Here is an 18,321-nt window from a genome sequence, read left to right as displayed (position 1 = left end):
TGGTTTTAGGGCTATACGATGTACCAAGAGCACAGGAATATACAAACTAGCAAAGCTTTTCCTACTGCTCATCACCACCTGGCCCAACAACATCATTTACTATTTTAAAAGGATATATTTGGAAATGTACGCATATGAAAACAAACAAGGATTTGCAATCTGATTTTTAAAATGGGAGAAGGGGGGAGGGAGTGTCAAATATTGGTTCTGTGATATAGCACAGAAAATAGGCAATAATAAATTGTTTTATTGTAGCAAGAAAAGAAGAGTTTGATTTTAAATATTCATGCCTTCATCTCTGAGATTCATTCCCACCTTTCAACTCAATAATTTGTAAGTGATGAATTGGTGCAGTGGAGTTTTTACTAACCTATTGTACTATGGTGGATATTTCTTGAAAGTACTTTGTAAGAAGACTGCACAATTTTTTATTTAGATCCAAAATAAAAAGATTTCCTGGAAGTAGAACATCCAAACAACTCCAGTGTAGATTGCAAACCAAGTACAGCTAAATGAATGGTATTTTCCAAAGCTGCTAATCAATTTTGTTTGAGCAAGAGTACAGTGGTCTTCTTTTATATACCCCAGTTCATATTAATGCCAGTAGCTGTACCTCTGCTCTACTCTCAGACACCGCTGAAGGCCTAGAAAGGAGTACACACAGGGGTGTTTTCCAGACTATGAGATTTGTAATACTCACGTAATTAAAGTGTCACGGAATAGTGAAAAGTTTTGAAACCAAGAGTAAAGGATTGTTCTATGTTTAATGGTAGGCTGTTTGCCATTAACATTTTCTGCCCATTGCAACGTTTTTTCAAAGCAGGAAGTGTCCATATTCTCCCTTGTAACACATTTATCTGCCCCTCCTCCTGCTCCACTTTGGCCAATGGAGTTGCTGGGCAGGGAGTAACACTTCATTTCACCCTTGTGCAAGTAACTCCAGCCTACAGCTGGCGGGACAGCTGGCCTGGAGCGAGTGAGCCGAGGGAGGAGGAGGGAGCTCCAGGCAGTGAACTGCGAGCAGGCACTCTGAAGCACTGAGCCGGCCATGCAGTGCCAAGCAGCCTCCACAACCACTGTACGCACGCATGCCAGCTTCACCGCTGCAGGCATCGCAGGACCATGAGCAGGCGCTCTGAAGTGCCCTGCTAGCCAAGCAGCACTGGGCAGCCTCCCCTGTCACTGCACACCCGCCAGCCTCTCCCTCACCACTGCAGACACCGCCGCTGGGTCCTGTGGCCAAGCCACCCCCACTTGCCCACTCGCTTTCTCCCTCTCTCTCTGGCTTGCTGGCCATGAACTTCCTCTCCCTTGCCTTTGCCTGCCTTTTACTGTAAAGCAACGGCTGCTTTCTCCAGGAGCTCGCTTTTTAAAATAAAAAGCGTTTGCAGCATCGTTGCTTGATTTGAATGCAAAATGGGGCCATCCAGAAAAACACTGGTCCCTATTATTTATTTATTTATTTGATTTATATACCGCCCTTCCAAAAATGGCTCAGGGCAGTTTACAATTAAAACAAACTTGTAAAACAATGAAAAGCTAAAACAAATTAAAAACAATAACACAACAATTAACAATTTAAAAACATTTTAAAACAAGAATTAAACATTGTCCCCAGACCCCAGCTCAAGAAGACACGTAGACTTAATATGGATGAAAAGGGCCACAATTTTATTAACTATTACACAGGCATGGCAGACTGGAACACCAGGTGATTAATCACCCTTAGAGAACAGTGCAGGCCAATAGAAGCAGGTCAGAACTCTGAAGTCCTACCCATCACCCTACTGGGCGACACACCCTGGCTCGGGAATGGGCAGGTACGCCCCACTCAATTCCTTCAAAGCCAACCCCACCCCCCTTCTGTAAGAGAGGATCTGGATACTTCTAGGCATTCGTCCACCCCCTACAAGTCAAATAAAAATTATATTGGAAATGAAAATAACCATTCACACCACCACACACTGCAATGCATAAACTACGTGACAAGCCTCCCTACAATGGAAAAATACAGCTACTTTCCCGCAACACTTTTGCCACGTTATAGGGCCATAACAAAACAATAAAATCTGAAACAGGGCATGGGAAATATGAACGGTACTCTGCTGACAACACAGTGACACCGATGTCATAACATGGGCAAAATTGAGGGGCAAATAGTGAACACATTACGAGACTGTTGCAGCGCGTAAACTGGAAAACACCAGGGAGAGATTTATACAGAAGCTCTCCTGAGTTAGGTACTTTGGGGTTATTTTATTATTTATTTATCAAATGTGTACACCGCCCCAAACTTTCGTCTCTGGGCAGTTAACAATAGTCCTTACTTCAGTGATGTCATATCTTCAAAGATATGGCAGGTCTTCCAGAGACTTCCTTTCTAGAACATCACAGTTCCAAGATTAGAAGCTTACTTCTCCCCAAAACCTAACTTTTTCATAAGTTGTCCAATTTTCCATTGAAAAGTTCTACCTTGCTGAAAGGGCAATTTTTAATGTGAAAATAAAAACTGACAGATTAATCTTACTCTTAATTGCTACCTCAACACATCATTTTTAATGTTAACTATGAAATCACTTCACTATGTTGAACTCTATTATTTTGTGATAAATTCCTAGTTCTTTTACTACAAAAAAAAAACACAATATTTGAAGTATCTACCTACTAGGCTGAACTAAAAAAATTTTTTTAAATGCATGTCATCTAATAAACTCTTGTGTTTCCTTAGGTCACCATGAAGTGATATAGGAAAATCCTTTTAATAGTGAAGGGGAAAACCCCTGTTAAATTAAAATATGAGACAGGAGTCATCTTTTTGTCATTTGAATCAAAATATAAAGGAATTGAATGAATATCCAAGGAATTTCTGGGGCAGTGTTCTGCAGAAGGGTAGGATACAGCCCCCTGTTTTTTATTAAAATTAATATTAATTTTTTTTAATCAGACCTCAAAATATTTAGTATATATTTATACAATGAATCCATGTTTAGAGATATATGGATCATTTTGATACTTTTGGTTCCTTTAACGGCGGAGGTAAAAATGACAAATATCCAAAGTATTCCAGGGAAAAGATTCTTCACAAGGACTTAGATAGCTGCTTCAATTATTTCTTTCAAAAGCAACACAGTGTTCCACTGGCAAGTAGCAAGCAAACAATACCCTTTTTTGTATGGAATAAATCAAACATAAAATGAACAACTGTGAAAGTTTTGCTTTTGATGTAATTTAGTTTCTCAGTCAAGAGTGCTTAAATAATTCTTATCTGTATTCCAATCTAATAAAAAGGCTCTTTAAAATGCTAATTACACTTCTCACCAGATTATACCTTCCACATAGGGTTTATTCAGTGAATCAACCAAATGTTTTTTGCCAAGCAATATAAATGTCTATAGTGTTGACAGCGCTTTATTAGTAATAAAAATTGAAAAGTGCAGAATAATCATATTTTATGTTTCTGTAATATCAACCATTTAAAGATCTTAAAACAAAAGTGAAATCAAGTCATCCTAAGGATGGATAGCAGGAATGTACGCCACATTAGAGTTGCCAATAGAGTTGCCGCAAGAGGCAGAATACAATATTTTAGTGAGGTGACACCAGCAATCACTATCTTTGCTGTCCTTCTCTCCTTCCTGTCATTTTGTCACAAATCCCCTACCCCTGTGCTTTTTTGCAGCATTTCTTTCTGGGTGATGTGTCTGGTTTGTAATGGTTTTAGCAGAAGACTGTTTTAGTCAAGCAAGCATTTTAGGGTTGTAAAACAGTATTTTATGAACTTTGTACTGTTACCACTTGAACTGCCCATTTGCCAGAGGATACTATGTATTAAAAATAACAATATATTTATTAAATAATCCTTCAGTAGAGGAACCAGTTCTTTTGGTGGGTGAGTTCCAAAGACAAATGTAGGGAGGTGTCGTGTTGGGAACTCAAAAAGACCATTATACCAATTGTGGTGTATGCCGCACATGCTCTGATCTAGGGCTCTGTGCTACAATGCATAAACCTTGCAAATGTGAGGTGCCCCATTCATTTCAGTGGAGAGAGTGGATCTTTATATGCCAGGAATACTCATGCAGAATGGCTTCATGCATGTACTGAAGCTCCCACAGCTGAAAGAGACAACTGAATCAGAACAAAAGAGTGTACCAAATGATCTATCTTATGAACTTTAGAGAGGTTTAGGTTACACTTAAGGACCAAGTTTGAATTGTTGAGAGAAGAGTGACTTATGTTCTCTATTCTCCAGTAAAGCATTCCTCTGTAACATATTCCTACTACCCTCTAACTACCCTGACTGTAAGTAGAGCAGGGTGGTTAAACCTTAAGAGGCAACTAATGATCTTTAGTATGCACACTAGCTCTTATAGGTGTTTTTTTTTTAATTTCTTACAATAGATAGATAGAAAATAATGTGAAAATTATATCAACTTTTGGAAAGCATTATGTGTTATCCAACTCCTTACAAACTCCACAGAGAAAGTCAAATGTAGCGGAAACTTCTCATGTCCTACTGACTTTCATAGATTTCAAATAACAGAAACCTCACATTTTGAGAAAGGAAATTCTGCATTTTAAAAATGTTCTATACCTAATTTTTGTGTGGAGGAAATAAGTTAGTAAATGTATGCTTGAGTCTAAAGAAACTCTGTTTCTAATATACCATGACTTGCCTAGTGCCTCATTTATTTTCTTGCAGCCAAAATATATTTTAAGGATTCATTTTGTCAGCTTCAGTCAAGCATCAGTGTTTGTCAGCATCATTGTTAAGGAGAGTGATTATTTTATGGAGGCATCGTTGCTTGTACTGAAAAAGATGCTTGCATAGTACTCAGGAACATATTCTGGCAGCCACTTGTAGCTTCTTCATGATTGAGTGATTGACATAATGACCACAACTGGAAGGGCTTGAATGGAAGGTGTGATTCTGAACAGCATGTGGAGGACCAATCTAGAGGGTTCTTTAGAATAGCATTTGGAGTGGATACAGTAAAGGACTGAGAAGCATTTCCCCTTATATAGCACATTGGCTCTCAAAACAGTGAAATGCACATCTTTCAAAATTCCTAATCATATAACAAAACATAACTTCTGCCGATATAACTTCAGGAAGGACAATTGTCTTCATTCAACTCTCTGGTACTCAGGAAGGCTTACCCGAAGCCAATGCTTTCATCTGTTTCAAACCACTTCAGGAGTGGGACCCAGTCCCAGTTTTTGAAAATGGTGAGATGGAAAGGGTGTCTATACAGTGATGAAGAAAATGTGAATTTTGCCAGACATGATGAACTCAGCAAAGCTCACAGTGAAGAGGGACTGGAGCCAACTATGAGACTGGAGCCAACTATGAGACTGGAGCCAACTAGAACAGCTTCCATGGAGTTTGGTTCATGTTCTGAAGACCCAGACAATGAGACCCAGGCTCACATGCAGAATGTTCAGGGTACATTGATTACAACCTGGGAAGCTGGCTGGAATGTAACTAATGCTATACAGGTAACTCCATGCTCAATCATTTGTTGCTTCAGTCACCCTTTCATCATTTTCTTATTTTGTCTTTAGTTCAGAGCTGTCTGAAGACTTCTAGTTTCTATTCAAAATGCAAAACAATGAACTAACTGAATAAAAGTAAAAATAATTCTTACTTAAGCTGATATTGTACATATGTTAGACTTGTTTTAATATATGAATATGAAGAAGGTAAACGGTGTATTTGCTTACATTCATTCTTTTGGGTTTTTTTGCTCTCTTTTTATTCTCCTTCCTTAATTGCTTCTCCCAGTGTTAAAATTTAAATTGTAAGCTCCTTGGAACAGGGACTGATTTATTTTGCTTTCATATTTTACTTTGGTTTTTTAAATTATTATTTATTTATTTCATTGCTTTCAATCTGTAAAGCAATGTATACATTGGGGTTCCCAGTCCTGTTTCGTTGAATACTGTTGGACTACAATGTCCATCATTCCCAGCCAAAGGCCACTGTGCCTAGGAATGATGGCTCATCCCCAGCCACAGTGGCCTTTGGCTGGGAATGATGGATGCTGTAGTCCATCAACATCTGGGGACCCAAGGTTGGGAACCTGGTGTACACTGATGACACTATTTAAACGCAAGTTACCTTGATTCATAGTAGGTAAAGTTAAAGTGAAAACAAAACCAGTAAAGGATGAGTTCTGTGGCCATCCTAACTTCATTCATTTGTGCCATGTGCACAAAACGATTGGTCCAGAGTATTGAATCAGCTTAGTTAATGGGACATAGTTATTGGGTCGACTCATATTTAAATCCAAATATTCTGGCTTGATTGCTTTTGCTATAGAAGCTGTAAGTAGCCCTGGATTTATGAAGTATACCAAAAGCAAAAAGAAAATATGATGATTTATTTTCATAAATGCATATACCTACATTTCATATGGATTGTTGTTAAGAACGGAGTGTGTTGTTTGTATTTGCACATATTTACAACATTGCACTTACAAATTTCAGAAACGGGAAAGCATAAGAGAATACCCCTACAAATATTATCATTTACCTCTGCCAATATTTGAATTCATATGAATATACCACTGGCAGCTTTTAAGACATCTTAATCATAGGAAACAACTATAAAGTTATTTACGATTTCCTTTACTTGGGCACTGTATGGGCACTGACAAATTTACTCTGTCCCCCCCGTTTTTGAAGTCAAAGGCATTTCAGATTCCTTTTGATATTTCACTGAAGTTGAAAAAATACTGCATATTTCATATAAAGAATACTGCTGTAATTTTTTAAATAGTTAATATTAACAAACCATGGCCTGACTACAAAAACCTGCAACTGTAATTCAAGAATTTTATTTTATAACCACATCTGCATTATCAACCTGGGCATGACATTTCATATGAATTCCAGTAGCTTGCAAACTGAAAATGCTCAGTTCATAATGCATACATGCTCTGATATCCAGAAAGAAGTCCCAGAAAAAACTCAGTCACCTGGGTTATGTCATCATCTTTGAAACTGCCACTTGCAGGCAGACCATCAGATGTAATTGACATGCAGAATAAACATATAAGCGCATTAGACATTTTCAATACCTTGTCGCTCAGGAGCTAACAATAAACTTGATTTTTTAGGATACTCATCCCCCCCCCTAATTTTTACAATTTTATTTTAATAATATGACCATGGATATCCACTTGTGGTTAAGAGGAAGGGAAGGTTACTGTGCAGGTGGGTGAGAATGGTTTGTGTCTGTGTGTATGTGTGTGTGTAATCTACGACTCAAAATAGCTAACCAGTTTTCAAAGCCTAACACTGTTACATGAAATGTATGTGTGGTCTGAAGTGATCAGAACTGACAATGTGTGTTATCAGAAGTGAGTTCCAAAGAATACAGCAGAATTTACTTCCCAGCAAATACGCACAGGATTGGGGTACCCACCAGTTATGGAGGCTTGGGTATAACACTGATAGTGTTCTGAGGCAACCTGGCAACACCAGGTGCCTCATTGCACCAGGAGGGAGAGAGGGATGGATATGTTCATGGCCCTCATAGTGTGGTGGGCAGGTTAGGTTAGATGTGTGTTGATCTGACTCTATATTGAGGGAAAATTCAGGGTGTGCATGTTTAAATGTATGCATCTTTATTGTCACTTAAAATATGCCAGGCTGACCTTTTTTCCATGGGAGGCTCGGACATTGGGTTCTCATTCAGTCTTTCTAGCAGCACTCCTACAGCTTCTGATGATTGCTAGCTTAGAGCCTATGGATATGATGAGTGGTATGGGGTCCAAGTGAGCAGGGATGCCCTTGCTAGAGTAGATAATCCCTTTTCTTTGCTTAAAACAATGGCAACAGAGTAAGCAAGAATGGACAGTAGGTCAGCTACAAGTAGCTAAACCATGTTTCATATATATAGTAAATATAATGGTAATTCGAGCTACTTTACGAAAACTACTTTATGTAGTTCAAACTATATTGTTAAACTACTTTTGTTGCTGGCCAACTACTTTAATTTAACATCTTACAAGGGCCGACACCATGCAGGCTTACAAGGACAAAACATGAGCTTCATCCTCACTCACAGCCAGCAAGCCAACTTGCACAAGATTTGACTTGCAATGCAGTGCATGGGACATTTCCCCTGCCCAAAAAAGCCCCCTTTGTAGCCAGGTATATTTCCAAAAGAGCTGCGCATAGATGATTATCCTCACTTTATGAAATCAGTGTGTGACATGGGATTCCAGTGCAGGTAGCAGTAAATTCTGTCACTGTGAAAAGCAACAGCACCAACAATCCCAAAACCAATAAATCCAAAACTTGTGATCAGTTTTTGTAAGAGAATGTTAAAGGGAGCCAGCCTGTACCACACTCTGGTCTCCTTCCCTCTCTCCACAACCTCAGAGCTCTCTCCGAGCATGGGAGTGCAATCATCAGTATGAGTTGGTCTCTCTGGTGCAAGAGCAAGGATTGCAATGGCCATACTAGGGTGACAGCAGTCTAAGGAACAGCTGGCTGAATAACAAAGATTAAGAACCATCCTGGTCTGATAGGCATATTGGCACTTCCCTCATTGGACACGTGTGTGTGTGTGTGTGTGTGTGTATGTGTGTGTGTGTGTGTGTGTGTGTGTGTGTGTGCCAGCATATGCAATATACATGCTTTCCCCCTCTCCCATGTGCCCCAAGTCCAGCCAATAACTCTGGTTGTTTCTGATGGGGGACTGGTGGTCCTCCACTGACTTTCTGCTGTATCAGACAGCATGCTGACTTGGCCCCCTTTCCCTTCCCACAACTCCTTTTGCAGCTAAGGTCCTCCTGAAGTGGATCAGCATGAGTCTTTGGGGACTTGTGTTCTGAACTTCTCAGACCCCTCATCCACTACCATAATCCACAGGAAAGCTTTTCCTCCTCCCTCCAGCCAGAGAAAGATGACCAACAAGCTTTGAAATTGTTGCTCACAAGCTACACAGAACTTAGGACAGGTATATAGACTGTGACTCTATTTGTCTTCACTTTGTCTTCCACCTCAGCTCTCTCTAGCTCCCCTCTATGCTAAGATCCTCTCAAGCATGCATTCTTGGGAATGTGGTGCTCCGCTTAAAGACAAGCATCTTGCAGTTCAGAGTCTCTGGCATTGGAGATTGCCACTACCTTCTCATCCTGTGTGCTTTTGTATTAAATTAACTTAATCTTTACCTTTGCTCCTACATGACATCTTTGCTGTATGCATGTTTGTACCCACACAGATCCCAAAGCAGTCACATGGTGTGGTAGCAACCATGGGAACATAGAACATAGAAAGCTGTCATATACTGAGTCAGACCATTGGTCCATCTAGCTCAGTATTGTCTACCTGAACTGGTAGCGGCTTCTCCAAGGTTGCAGGCAGGAATCTCTCTCAGCCCTATCTTGGAGATGCCAGGGAGGGAACTTGGAACCTTCTGCTCTTCCCAGAGCGGCTCCATCCCCTGAGGGGAATATCTTGCAGTGCTCACACTTCTAGTCTCACTTTCATATGCAACCAGGATGGACCCTGCTTAGCTAAGGGGACAAGTCATGCTTGCTACCACAAGCCCAGCTCCCCTCTCCATTTGCATCTGAGCAAATGTGGTACTAAGAAGGGGAGTAGTAAAGTTGGACAATAATACCTGTCTGCGTATATAAGTGCCCATGGATTAGCACTTATCCTTCTTTGCATTTTATTGCCATTTCCTGCAAAACAAAAATCGTTTCCCCCTTGGTCTTCGTTTAGGGAATCCTCCTTTTCTTCTGAAAGCAATAAGAGATAGACAGTGTGGGGTGATGACAGAGAAGCCTGTATGAAATAATAATGAATTGAACGTGCGGGGTGGGGAGTCTTTGTTGGCCTTAGAAGAATTATTAAAGCGATCAGACTGCTCTTTACTGGTGGAGACTGAATGTAACAAATGAGAGTGACACAGTTGTTTTGCCCTACCCGGAGGAAAGGGCAACAGTGTTTTGCATGGCAATTAGAGGTAGCTCTTCCAAGTTACATTTGAAATCTCTCAAAACAGTAAATATAAAAAAAACCCCATCAAAATGGAAAAGTTTTATAACCTGGATTGTTTAGGGACTAAGGGTGGGAAAGGATACATCACTTTTGGATCCACGTGGAATTAAAATGTAGTTCAATTTATGCTCTGCAATGAGCATTAAAAACCCCATTATAAGCCAATAAATACCTTTTCCCCTTAGCTGAGTTGGATGTCACTGAAAGACAGAATTGTTTATGTAATTTCCCCCCCAGGAATTTAAATGTTCCAAGTCAACATTATATATTCTTGCCCTGTGCATGCAAGTAGTGACAAAGGCCCCTGTGCAGCTAAAGCTGATCATGACTAAGTCCCATGGGAGGCAACTGGATTTGTATTTGCTACAGCTAATTGGTTTCAATGGGACAAGGGAGCTGCACACATGTCATTCTACATGTTCACTGCCTGTGCAGAGGAGGAAAGGGGCCAAATATACCGGCTCTGCCACTGAAGGTGCATTCAGCCAAATGCATGAAAGAGGCAGCAGCACACATAAGTTTGTACATGTGCTGACCTTCCATATATCTGGGAACCCTACACAGAGTTCTTAGGTGTGTAGAAAGACTATGTGCATGCAATGCATGTGCTCAAAGACGCTTAAACATTTGACTGAATATGTGGATACCAGGCATTGAACTATGTGTGTGGTGTGCATGGAAGGGGGATGTTTCACTTTCTGCATATGTCTTGAGTCACCATCAACTTTTGTGGATTGGGGACCAAAACGTGTATGTCTGATACTATCTGTAAATGATGAAAAAGAATCCATGAAGTAAAGTATCCTCAAACAGAATGCAACAAAGAACATTCCATAGCAGGATCTGAAGTGAAGGACCCCATCATCCGTCTCTGGCTATATTTCTACCACAGGTAGCTCATCAGTCAGCCTGGTCTAAAAATGCCATCTCATGGCTGGGAATAGCCTTTTCGGTACACTGAAATTCCTTTTTCAAATCACTGCTAATCTAAGAATTTGTAGCAAAGCACACGTGGACAGTGCTTGTTGCCCTACTTATGTAGACACTGGGGTCTGAACACATGGGGCGTAAATGATGAAAATCTAACTCCCGACAAGTTTGTTCTGCCCATTCTTTGGTTGATGACAAGAGGATGGAAAGAGATTGGGATTTCTTGAAAGAGTGCTTGCTCAGCCCTCAGGGACATATTTCTGGGTGGCACAGAGGGCTTTTTGGGGAAGTGACAGTACTCAGAAATTGTCCCTCCCCGATGCACTGGTGCATTTAGACTAGAAGTACTGTTAGGCTGCTCCTCTTGCTGCACCAGCACTTCTTTGCTCTGGATATCAGACAGTGTGGATACAAATATTCCTTGAACTACATATTACAGCCACATTCTGTACTGATCTCCAATTCTTTCTAGCCACTGTCATCATGGGAAGTTATGTGACTGAATCTGTATCCAATCTCATGGCAACAGGAATGCAGATGCCCAAGGAAGAGAACTGGTCTCACTGTAGTGAGCATGAATTGTCCCCTTCGCTATGCAGGATCTGCCTTGGTTTGTATTTGCATGGGTGACTACATGTGAACACTGTAAGATATTCCCCTTAGGGGATGGGGCTATAGCTTAGTGGAAGAGTGCCTGCATGCAGAATGTCCCCAGTTCAATCCCTGACATCTACAGAAAGGGCTGCGAGAGACTCCTGCCTGAAACCTTGGAGATCTACCATTTACTACAGACAATACTGAGCTAGATGGATCAGTGGTCTGACTTAGTTTAAGGCAGCTTCCAATATAACTAACAGTCACAGCTGCTCCCATGGTACAGAAACTGACTGCTTGAAGCTGATCTCAGAAAGTTATTTAGAAAATCACCCCCAGGAATCTGTAATCTTCTTATTACCACCAGACGAAAGACACTGATATTATTAATTCTCATTCAATTGTTTTCTTACATGTATAGCCCACTTTTCTTCCATGCAACTCAAGGTGGTGTACAGAATCTCCAGCAGTCTCCCATCTGCACCGACTGAACCCAGACCTCCTTATCATCTTCCAGGTGGCTTTGTCTTGTACCTTCAAACTGTGCCCTGGGTGGAAGATTTTTTTTTTTTAAGTTCATTATTCGTGACGGGGCAAACTTCAAACTGAGGGAGTTTGGAGTAAGGAAGCCATCAGTTTGAAATACTCGCCACTTTATGATGCAACTAGAACATTTCAGATTGACGGGTGTCTCATACTGGGGTTTGTCCATCACCCCAATGCAGCCAGTCCTTCCTTACACACCCCTCCTCCTCTTCCTCCTCCTCTGAACGTACCCACTGGTAGGATAGGCTGTCAGTGGTTGGCAAGTTCTCATAGCGACTCTCCCTAGAGGCTTCTGCCTCCATCCCCACATTGCCCTCTTCCTAGCACCTGTAGCTGCAACAACTACATCCCAGGTGTAGCAAGCACTGGAAAATGTAGTTATCCATACAGGAAACTATGCGGAAGGAATCTGCCTAATCCACATTTTTTGCTCTCTTCCATGCAAGTCTGAAAAAGACTCTACTTTTTCTGAACGCTTGCCAGGAAAAATTGCTCCCCAAAAGGGAGTGGAATTTGAGGTGAGTCAAGAGGGTGAGGGGCTGCTAATCATTGAAGGTGTTGCCTTATTATCGAAGACATGAGCTCAGGGAGGAGGTTTGTGGGTTTTTGTGAGCTTCTCACATCAGGAGAAAAGAGAAACAGATGGAGGAAAACATGCTTGGCCATGTGAGAGTGAATGAGAAAGAAAACCAGCTTTTATTGCCATGTTAAACATAGTCAAACCTGTTCATTGCTGCCCCAAAGCTCCTTTCCATCAGCTCTGCCCGCCTAATGGACTGTAAAGTGGCTGCAAGTACTCAACAGGCTCCAATTGTTTTGACTACATCTTGGAAAGTCAGATGGCAGTACTCTGTCAGGGGGCCCTTTAAACTGCTGCACTCAACACATAACACAAGATTAAAAATGCAACATCAGCATTTCCCCCATGTTTATATGGCAGCCCTTCTTTAGTTCAGAATATACTTACATGGGTAAAACTAAAGTAATATCCATGTGGTAGCAGTACAGTGAAAACTGCTATTATTTAAGCAGAGGTGAAATTCCTTTTTAATCCTTTTATTTTCAATTTCCTTCCCAAGTTCTTAGAAAAGTTATGTACTCAAGCCCTATTCATACACTGTGCTGTACAATGTACAGATGTCTGTGCACTTGTACATATTTTGGGGTGCATTTATTTTAAAAGTAAACTGGGTCCAAGCTCATTTAATGTACAGATAGGAAGTGTACTGCTGTACTTGTGCTCACTGTACACTCATTGTACCAGTGTTATTTATTATTTATTTGAGTTGTGTACCACCCTTCCAAAATGGCTCAGGGCAGTTTACAATCAAAACACACCACTAAAACAGTAAAGAGCTAAAACAAATTTAAAAACAACATAACAATTAACAATTTTAAAACATTTTAAAACAACAATTAAACAATTACAGTAACTAAACCCCCTGAAATCGGGTTTTGAATTTTAAAATAAACCAAAAATTAAAAACCCCACAATTTAGGAAGCTGAAAAAGCTTGGGTGAAAAGAAGGGTTTTCAGGTGTTTTTTGAAAATTGCCAGAGATGGGGAGGATCGTATCTCAGCAGGGAGAGCATTCTACAATCTTGGGGCAGCGACCGAGAAGGCCCGTCTCTGTGTAGCCACCAAACGAGTTGGCGGTAATTGGAGATGGACCTCCTCAGATGACCTCAATGGGTGGTGGGGTTCGTACTGAAGAAGACGCTCTCCTAGATACCCAGGGCCTAAGCCATTTAGGGCTTTGTAAGTTATAACTAGAACTTTGTATTTTGCCCGGAAACCTATTGGCAGCCAGTGTAACTCCATCAGTAAAGGAGTAACATGGTCTCTCCGAGAGGACCCAGAAACCAACCTGGCTGCCGTGTTCTGAACCAACTGAAGTTTCTGGACTACGTACAAAGGCAGCCCCACGTAGAGCGCATTACAAAAGTCAAGTCTGGAGGTTACCAACAGATGTACCACTGTTTTGAGGTCATTGATCTCGAGAAACGGGCGCAGCTGGCGTATCAGCCGGAGCTGATAGAAAGCACCCCTGGCCACCGCCTCAACCTGAGAAACCAGGGAAAGGTGTGAATCCAGAAGTACTCCCAGACTGCGAACCTGTTCCTTTTGGGGAAGTGTGACCCCATCTAGAACAGGCAGATCAAAATTGTCTCTAGAGTTCTGACCCCGCACAATAAGTACCTCCATCTTATCTGGATTCAGCTTCAGTTTATTCTCCCTCATCCAGCCCATTACTGCTTCCAGACAGGCATTTAGGGAGGATATGCCAGCTCCTGAAGAAGTTGACATGGAGAAGTAGATCTGGGTGTCATCAGCGTACTGGTAACACCCAGCTCCAAATCTCTTGATGATCTCTCCCAGCGGTTTCATGTAGATGTTAAAAAGCACTGGGGAAAGTACAGAGCCTTGAGGGACACCATACTTAAGCTCAGATTTTGAAGAGCAACAGTCTCCAGTTGACACCATCTGGAATCTATCCGAGAGGTAGGAGCGGAGCCACTGTAAAACAGTGCTCCCACCCCCAACACCCTCAGATGTTCCAGAAGGATACTATGGTTAATAGTATCGAAAGCCACCGAGAGATCCAAAAGGTCCAACAGAGTCACACTTCCTCTGTCAATTCCCAATTGGAGATCATCCATCAAGCCAACCAAGGCAGTCTCCACCCCATAGCTCGCCCGAAAACCAATTTGAAATGGGTCTAGATAATCAGTTTCCTCCAAGACTGCCTGGAGCTGAGAGGCCACCACCCTCTCAATGACCTTGCCCAGCCATGGGATGTTGGAAACAGGCTTATAATTGCTCAACTTAGAGGGATCTAATGCAGGCTTCTTTAAAAGAGGTTTAATGATTGCCTCCTTAAGACAAGAAGGCATCCTGCCCTCCCTCAGAGAAGCATTTATGATATCCACCAGGCTGTTTACAACAACCTCCCTGCTAGATCAAACAAGCCATGTTGGACAAGGGTCAAGAGAACAAGTGGTAGGCCTCACTGATCCAAGCAGCTTGTCCACATCCTCAGGAGTCACAAACTGTAACCGATCCAGTTGAATCATATAAGAGGAGTCGTTGGGCAGCTCCAGCTCAGACATCAAATTAATTGTGGAGTCTCCATCTAGGTCAGCCCGAATCCGAGAGATTTTATCTGCGAAAAACTCTTTAAACATATCACAGCGGGTAACTGATGACTCCAAATTCTGGTTCAAGGGGTGGGGTGGATATTAGTCCCCTCACAACTCTGAACAACTCTGCTGGACGTGAATTCGCAGAGGAAATACGGGCAGAAAAGAACCGCCTCTTTGCCACACGTATTGCCTGAGTATAGATCTTTAGCTGTGCGCTATGTCACAATCTGTCAGATACGAGTTGAGTCTTCCTCCACTTGTGCTCCAGTCACCTACCTTGCCGTTTCAGCCCCCATAGATCTTCCATATACCAAGGGGCCAGTTTTGAAGTGGGTTGGAGGGGACGCTTGGGAGCAATCATGTCTACTGCCCTGGTGAGAAAGTTGTTCCAATTCTTAACCAGGGCATCAACAGGATCAGGCAAAGCCAACATTAAATCCCTCCAAGGCTTCATGAAATCTTAATGGATCCAATAAGCTCTTTGGGCGGAACATTCTAATGGGCCCCTCGCCTCTGCGGAGGTGGGAAGTGGTTGTAAGTCCAACCTTAACCAGATGGTGGTCCGTCCATGACAATGGGGAAATCTCAGGAGTCCCCACCCACAGAACACCACCCTGATCAGAGTAAAATACCAAATCAAGTGTGTGACCTGCAATATGCGTCAGTCCAGAGATGACTTGGGATAGGTCCATAGTTGTCATGGGCGCTGTGAACTCTTGAGCTGCCCCGGACAGATTGGTCCCAAAATGAACATTGAAGTCCCCCAGCACCAAGAGTCTGGGAGACTCCAACGCGAGTTCTGTGACCAAGTCCGTGAGCTCAGTAAGGGATTCCGCTGGGCAGCAGGGCTATCAGTACACCAACAGAAGTCCCAATTTATCCCTGGTCCCCAAACTCAAGTACACACATTCAATATGGTCCAATACCCTAACAGGGACCCTGGTAAGGAAGATGTTATCCTTATAGACCACAGCCACCCCACCTCCCCACCCATGACCCCTCACCTGCTTCTCTACAGAATATCCTGGAGGGAGAAGCTGGGACCAAACTGGACAACTAGCCTCCCCCAACCAAGTCTTGGTAATACATACCAGGTCGGCCCCTTCATCCATGATCAAATCATGGATGAGTTCAGATTTATTTTGGACCAACCTGGCATTACAGAGGAGCAGGGAAAAGCTATGTGGTTTGTTGGCAGTGCTCCCCGAGGTCAGAGAGCTGGCAGGACAGCCGGAAGGGGAGACTGCTATTAAATTTCTGACTACCCTTCCCCTGGAACAGCCCACTTACCTGCCAACATTACTTCTTCTATTCCCCACCACCACCACCAGGATGGCTGCCCCATAGTCAACGAAAGCACCCCCTGTCCCCCCATCTTCAGATGAACCCAAGCACATTACAGTAATTTCAACCCAAGTCTAAAACAGCTTAAAACAAATTAAACAGAAGCCCTCTAGCCCTCACCCTCATTCTCCCCCAAAGGGGCAACCCCCTTTGGTGTTGCCCCTTTCGTGGAGACTCCACCACAAGGAGCCTTCCTATAAAGCCCAAAACTGAGCAGGTGACCCAAGGAACAGCTGAGTCACTCAGGGGCTGGTCCCAGTCCTGCCCACACTTCCCACAGATGTTAACCTGAGGCTGCAGCCTCACAGGGGAAGCAAAAGCAGGCAGGCAACAGCAGAAGGAACCCCAGCACCCACCTGGTCTCTCACTCCAGGCAGCACTGGTTGGGAGCTAGATGGACTCTCCCTTTCTCTCTCTGCTGGGCTTAGACATAATGAGGTCATTCACACAATCAAAAACTGTGTTCTACCCAGGTTTGGAAGCTGTGTGTGTTCACAATTTTTGGTTGTGTGGAAGCAAGGTAAGAGGAAAATCTGGGTAGGAGTGATTGTATAGAAGCAAGGTAGGAGGAAACCTTGGCTTTCCCTCCTACCTTGCTTCCACACAGTCACTTCTACCCATGTTTTCCTCTTACCTTGCTTCCACACAATCAAAAATTGGGAATACACACAGCTCCCAAACCCAGGTTTTTGATTGTGAAAATGACCTCAATGTGTGAATAGAGCTACTGAGTTTCTGTAAGAAGAACCATAACGTTTCCTTAGTACTTCTGAAAAACAGATCGTAAATATCTCACATATGGGTTCATGCATTTATGAAGTTATGGTCAGAAATAGTAACTAAGTCACTTCTGTGCATTCTGGCATGGCAACAAAAATTCACTTGCTTTTGATATTTCTTATAATATCCGTGAATGTCTTGCTCACTGGCAGGAGAGATTCATTTTGTTGCTTATTTAATTGGTGTATACACACACTAAATAATTCACCTGTTTAAAAAACAACAACAAACAGACCAAAGTAAATATCTTTCTAGCATCCAAGTGCAGCCTGCTTTAATAATGGCTTATGTGTGAATCTGTTAAAGGTGATGTTATTAATTTAGGTAGCAGAATCTTGATAACAAGCACATCTTGAACTCCTATAGTTACTACTGCATTTCCCATTTCTGCCATAGCTCACATTGTGTGATATCATATGCGAGTGAATAGAGAACGAGAGGCTATATCTCAATACTGGTTCTCGATTGCACTGCACAGCGAGATACATATCTCAGAAAGCTAAAATCAGAAAAGCAAAATTGTATGACCTGTTTGCACTCATTAATTCAGATTTACTTCTCCACTTGTGATTTGTATCAGTGACTCAAGGATTTGGATCAGGCTGGGACTTAGCCTGGTGTGAACTACTGCGGTCAGGTCTATGTGTGCTCGAGCCTTAGAGCCTTCTTCAGGCAAAGAAGGGAATAAAGAAGAAACATGATCCTCTGTGATTGACTGGCAATATGAAACGTGTGTGTGTGTGTGTGTGTGTGTGTGTGTGTGTGTGTGTGTGTGTGTGTGAGCTAAGCCTGCCTTCTGTATTCAGAAACAAAACAGTTTAACATTATAGCTAAGGTGCTACAATTTTCACTTGCCCTATAAAAAACATGAAAATTGCAAGTTAAGGTGCCGACCTTCACTTCTGTGTCGTATAAACACAATCTTATATATTATACTTACTTTACAAATGAGGCTCCTTGCAC

General features: G+C 42.2%; 2 protein-coding genes across 2 annotated transcripts in view; one reads left to right on the top strand and one right to left on the bottom strand.

The window, feature by feature from the left end:
• The window catches only part of LAMA2 (laminin subunit alpha 2), a 759,697-nt gene that overhangs the window by 718,574 nt on the left and 22,802 nt on the right, over positions 1-18,321 (bottom strand). The window lies entirely within an intron of this gene.
• The window catches only part of LOC128340726 (vesicular inhibitory amino acid transporter-like), a 40,255-nt gene continuing 27,103 nt past the window's right edge, over positions 5,170-18,321 (top strand). The window contains exon 1 of the mRNA XM_053286239.1: positions 5,170-5,499. Within this exon, the coding sequence (XP_053142214.1) occupies positions 5,170-5,499 (330 nt within the window). The remainder of the gene's footprint in view (positions 5,500-18,321) is intronic.

This window comes from Hemicordylus capensis, chromosome 1 (genome assembly GCF_027244095.1).
Source record: "Hemicordylus capensis ecotype Gifberg chromosome 1, rHemCap1.1.pri, whole genome shotgun sequence".
Taxonomy (NCBI): domain Eukaryota; kingdom Metazoa; phylum Chordata; class Lepidosauria; order Squamata; family Cordylidae; genus Hemicordylus; species Hemicordylus capensis.
Note: the sequence above shows the minus strand (reverse complement) of the source record. Positions and strands in the feature narration are given on the sequence as shown.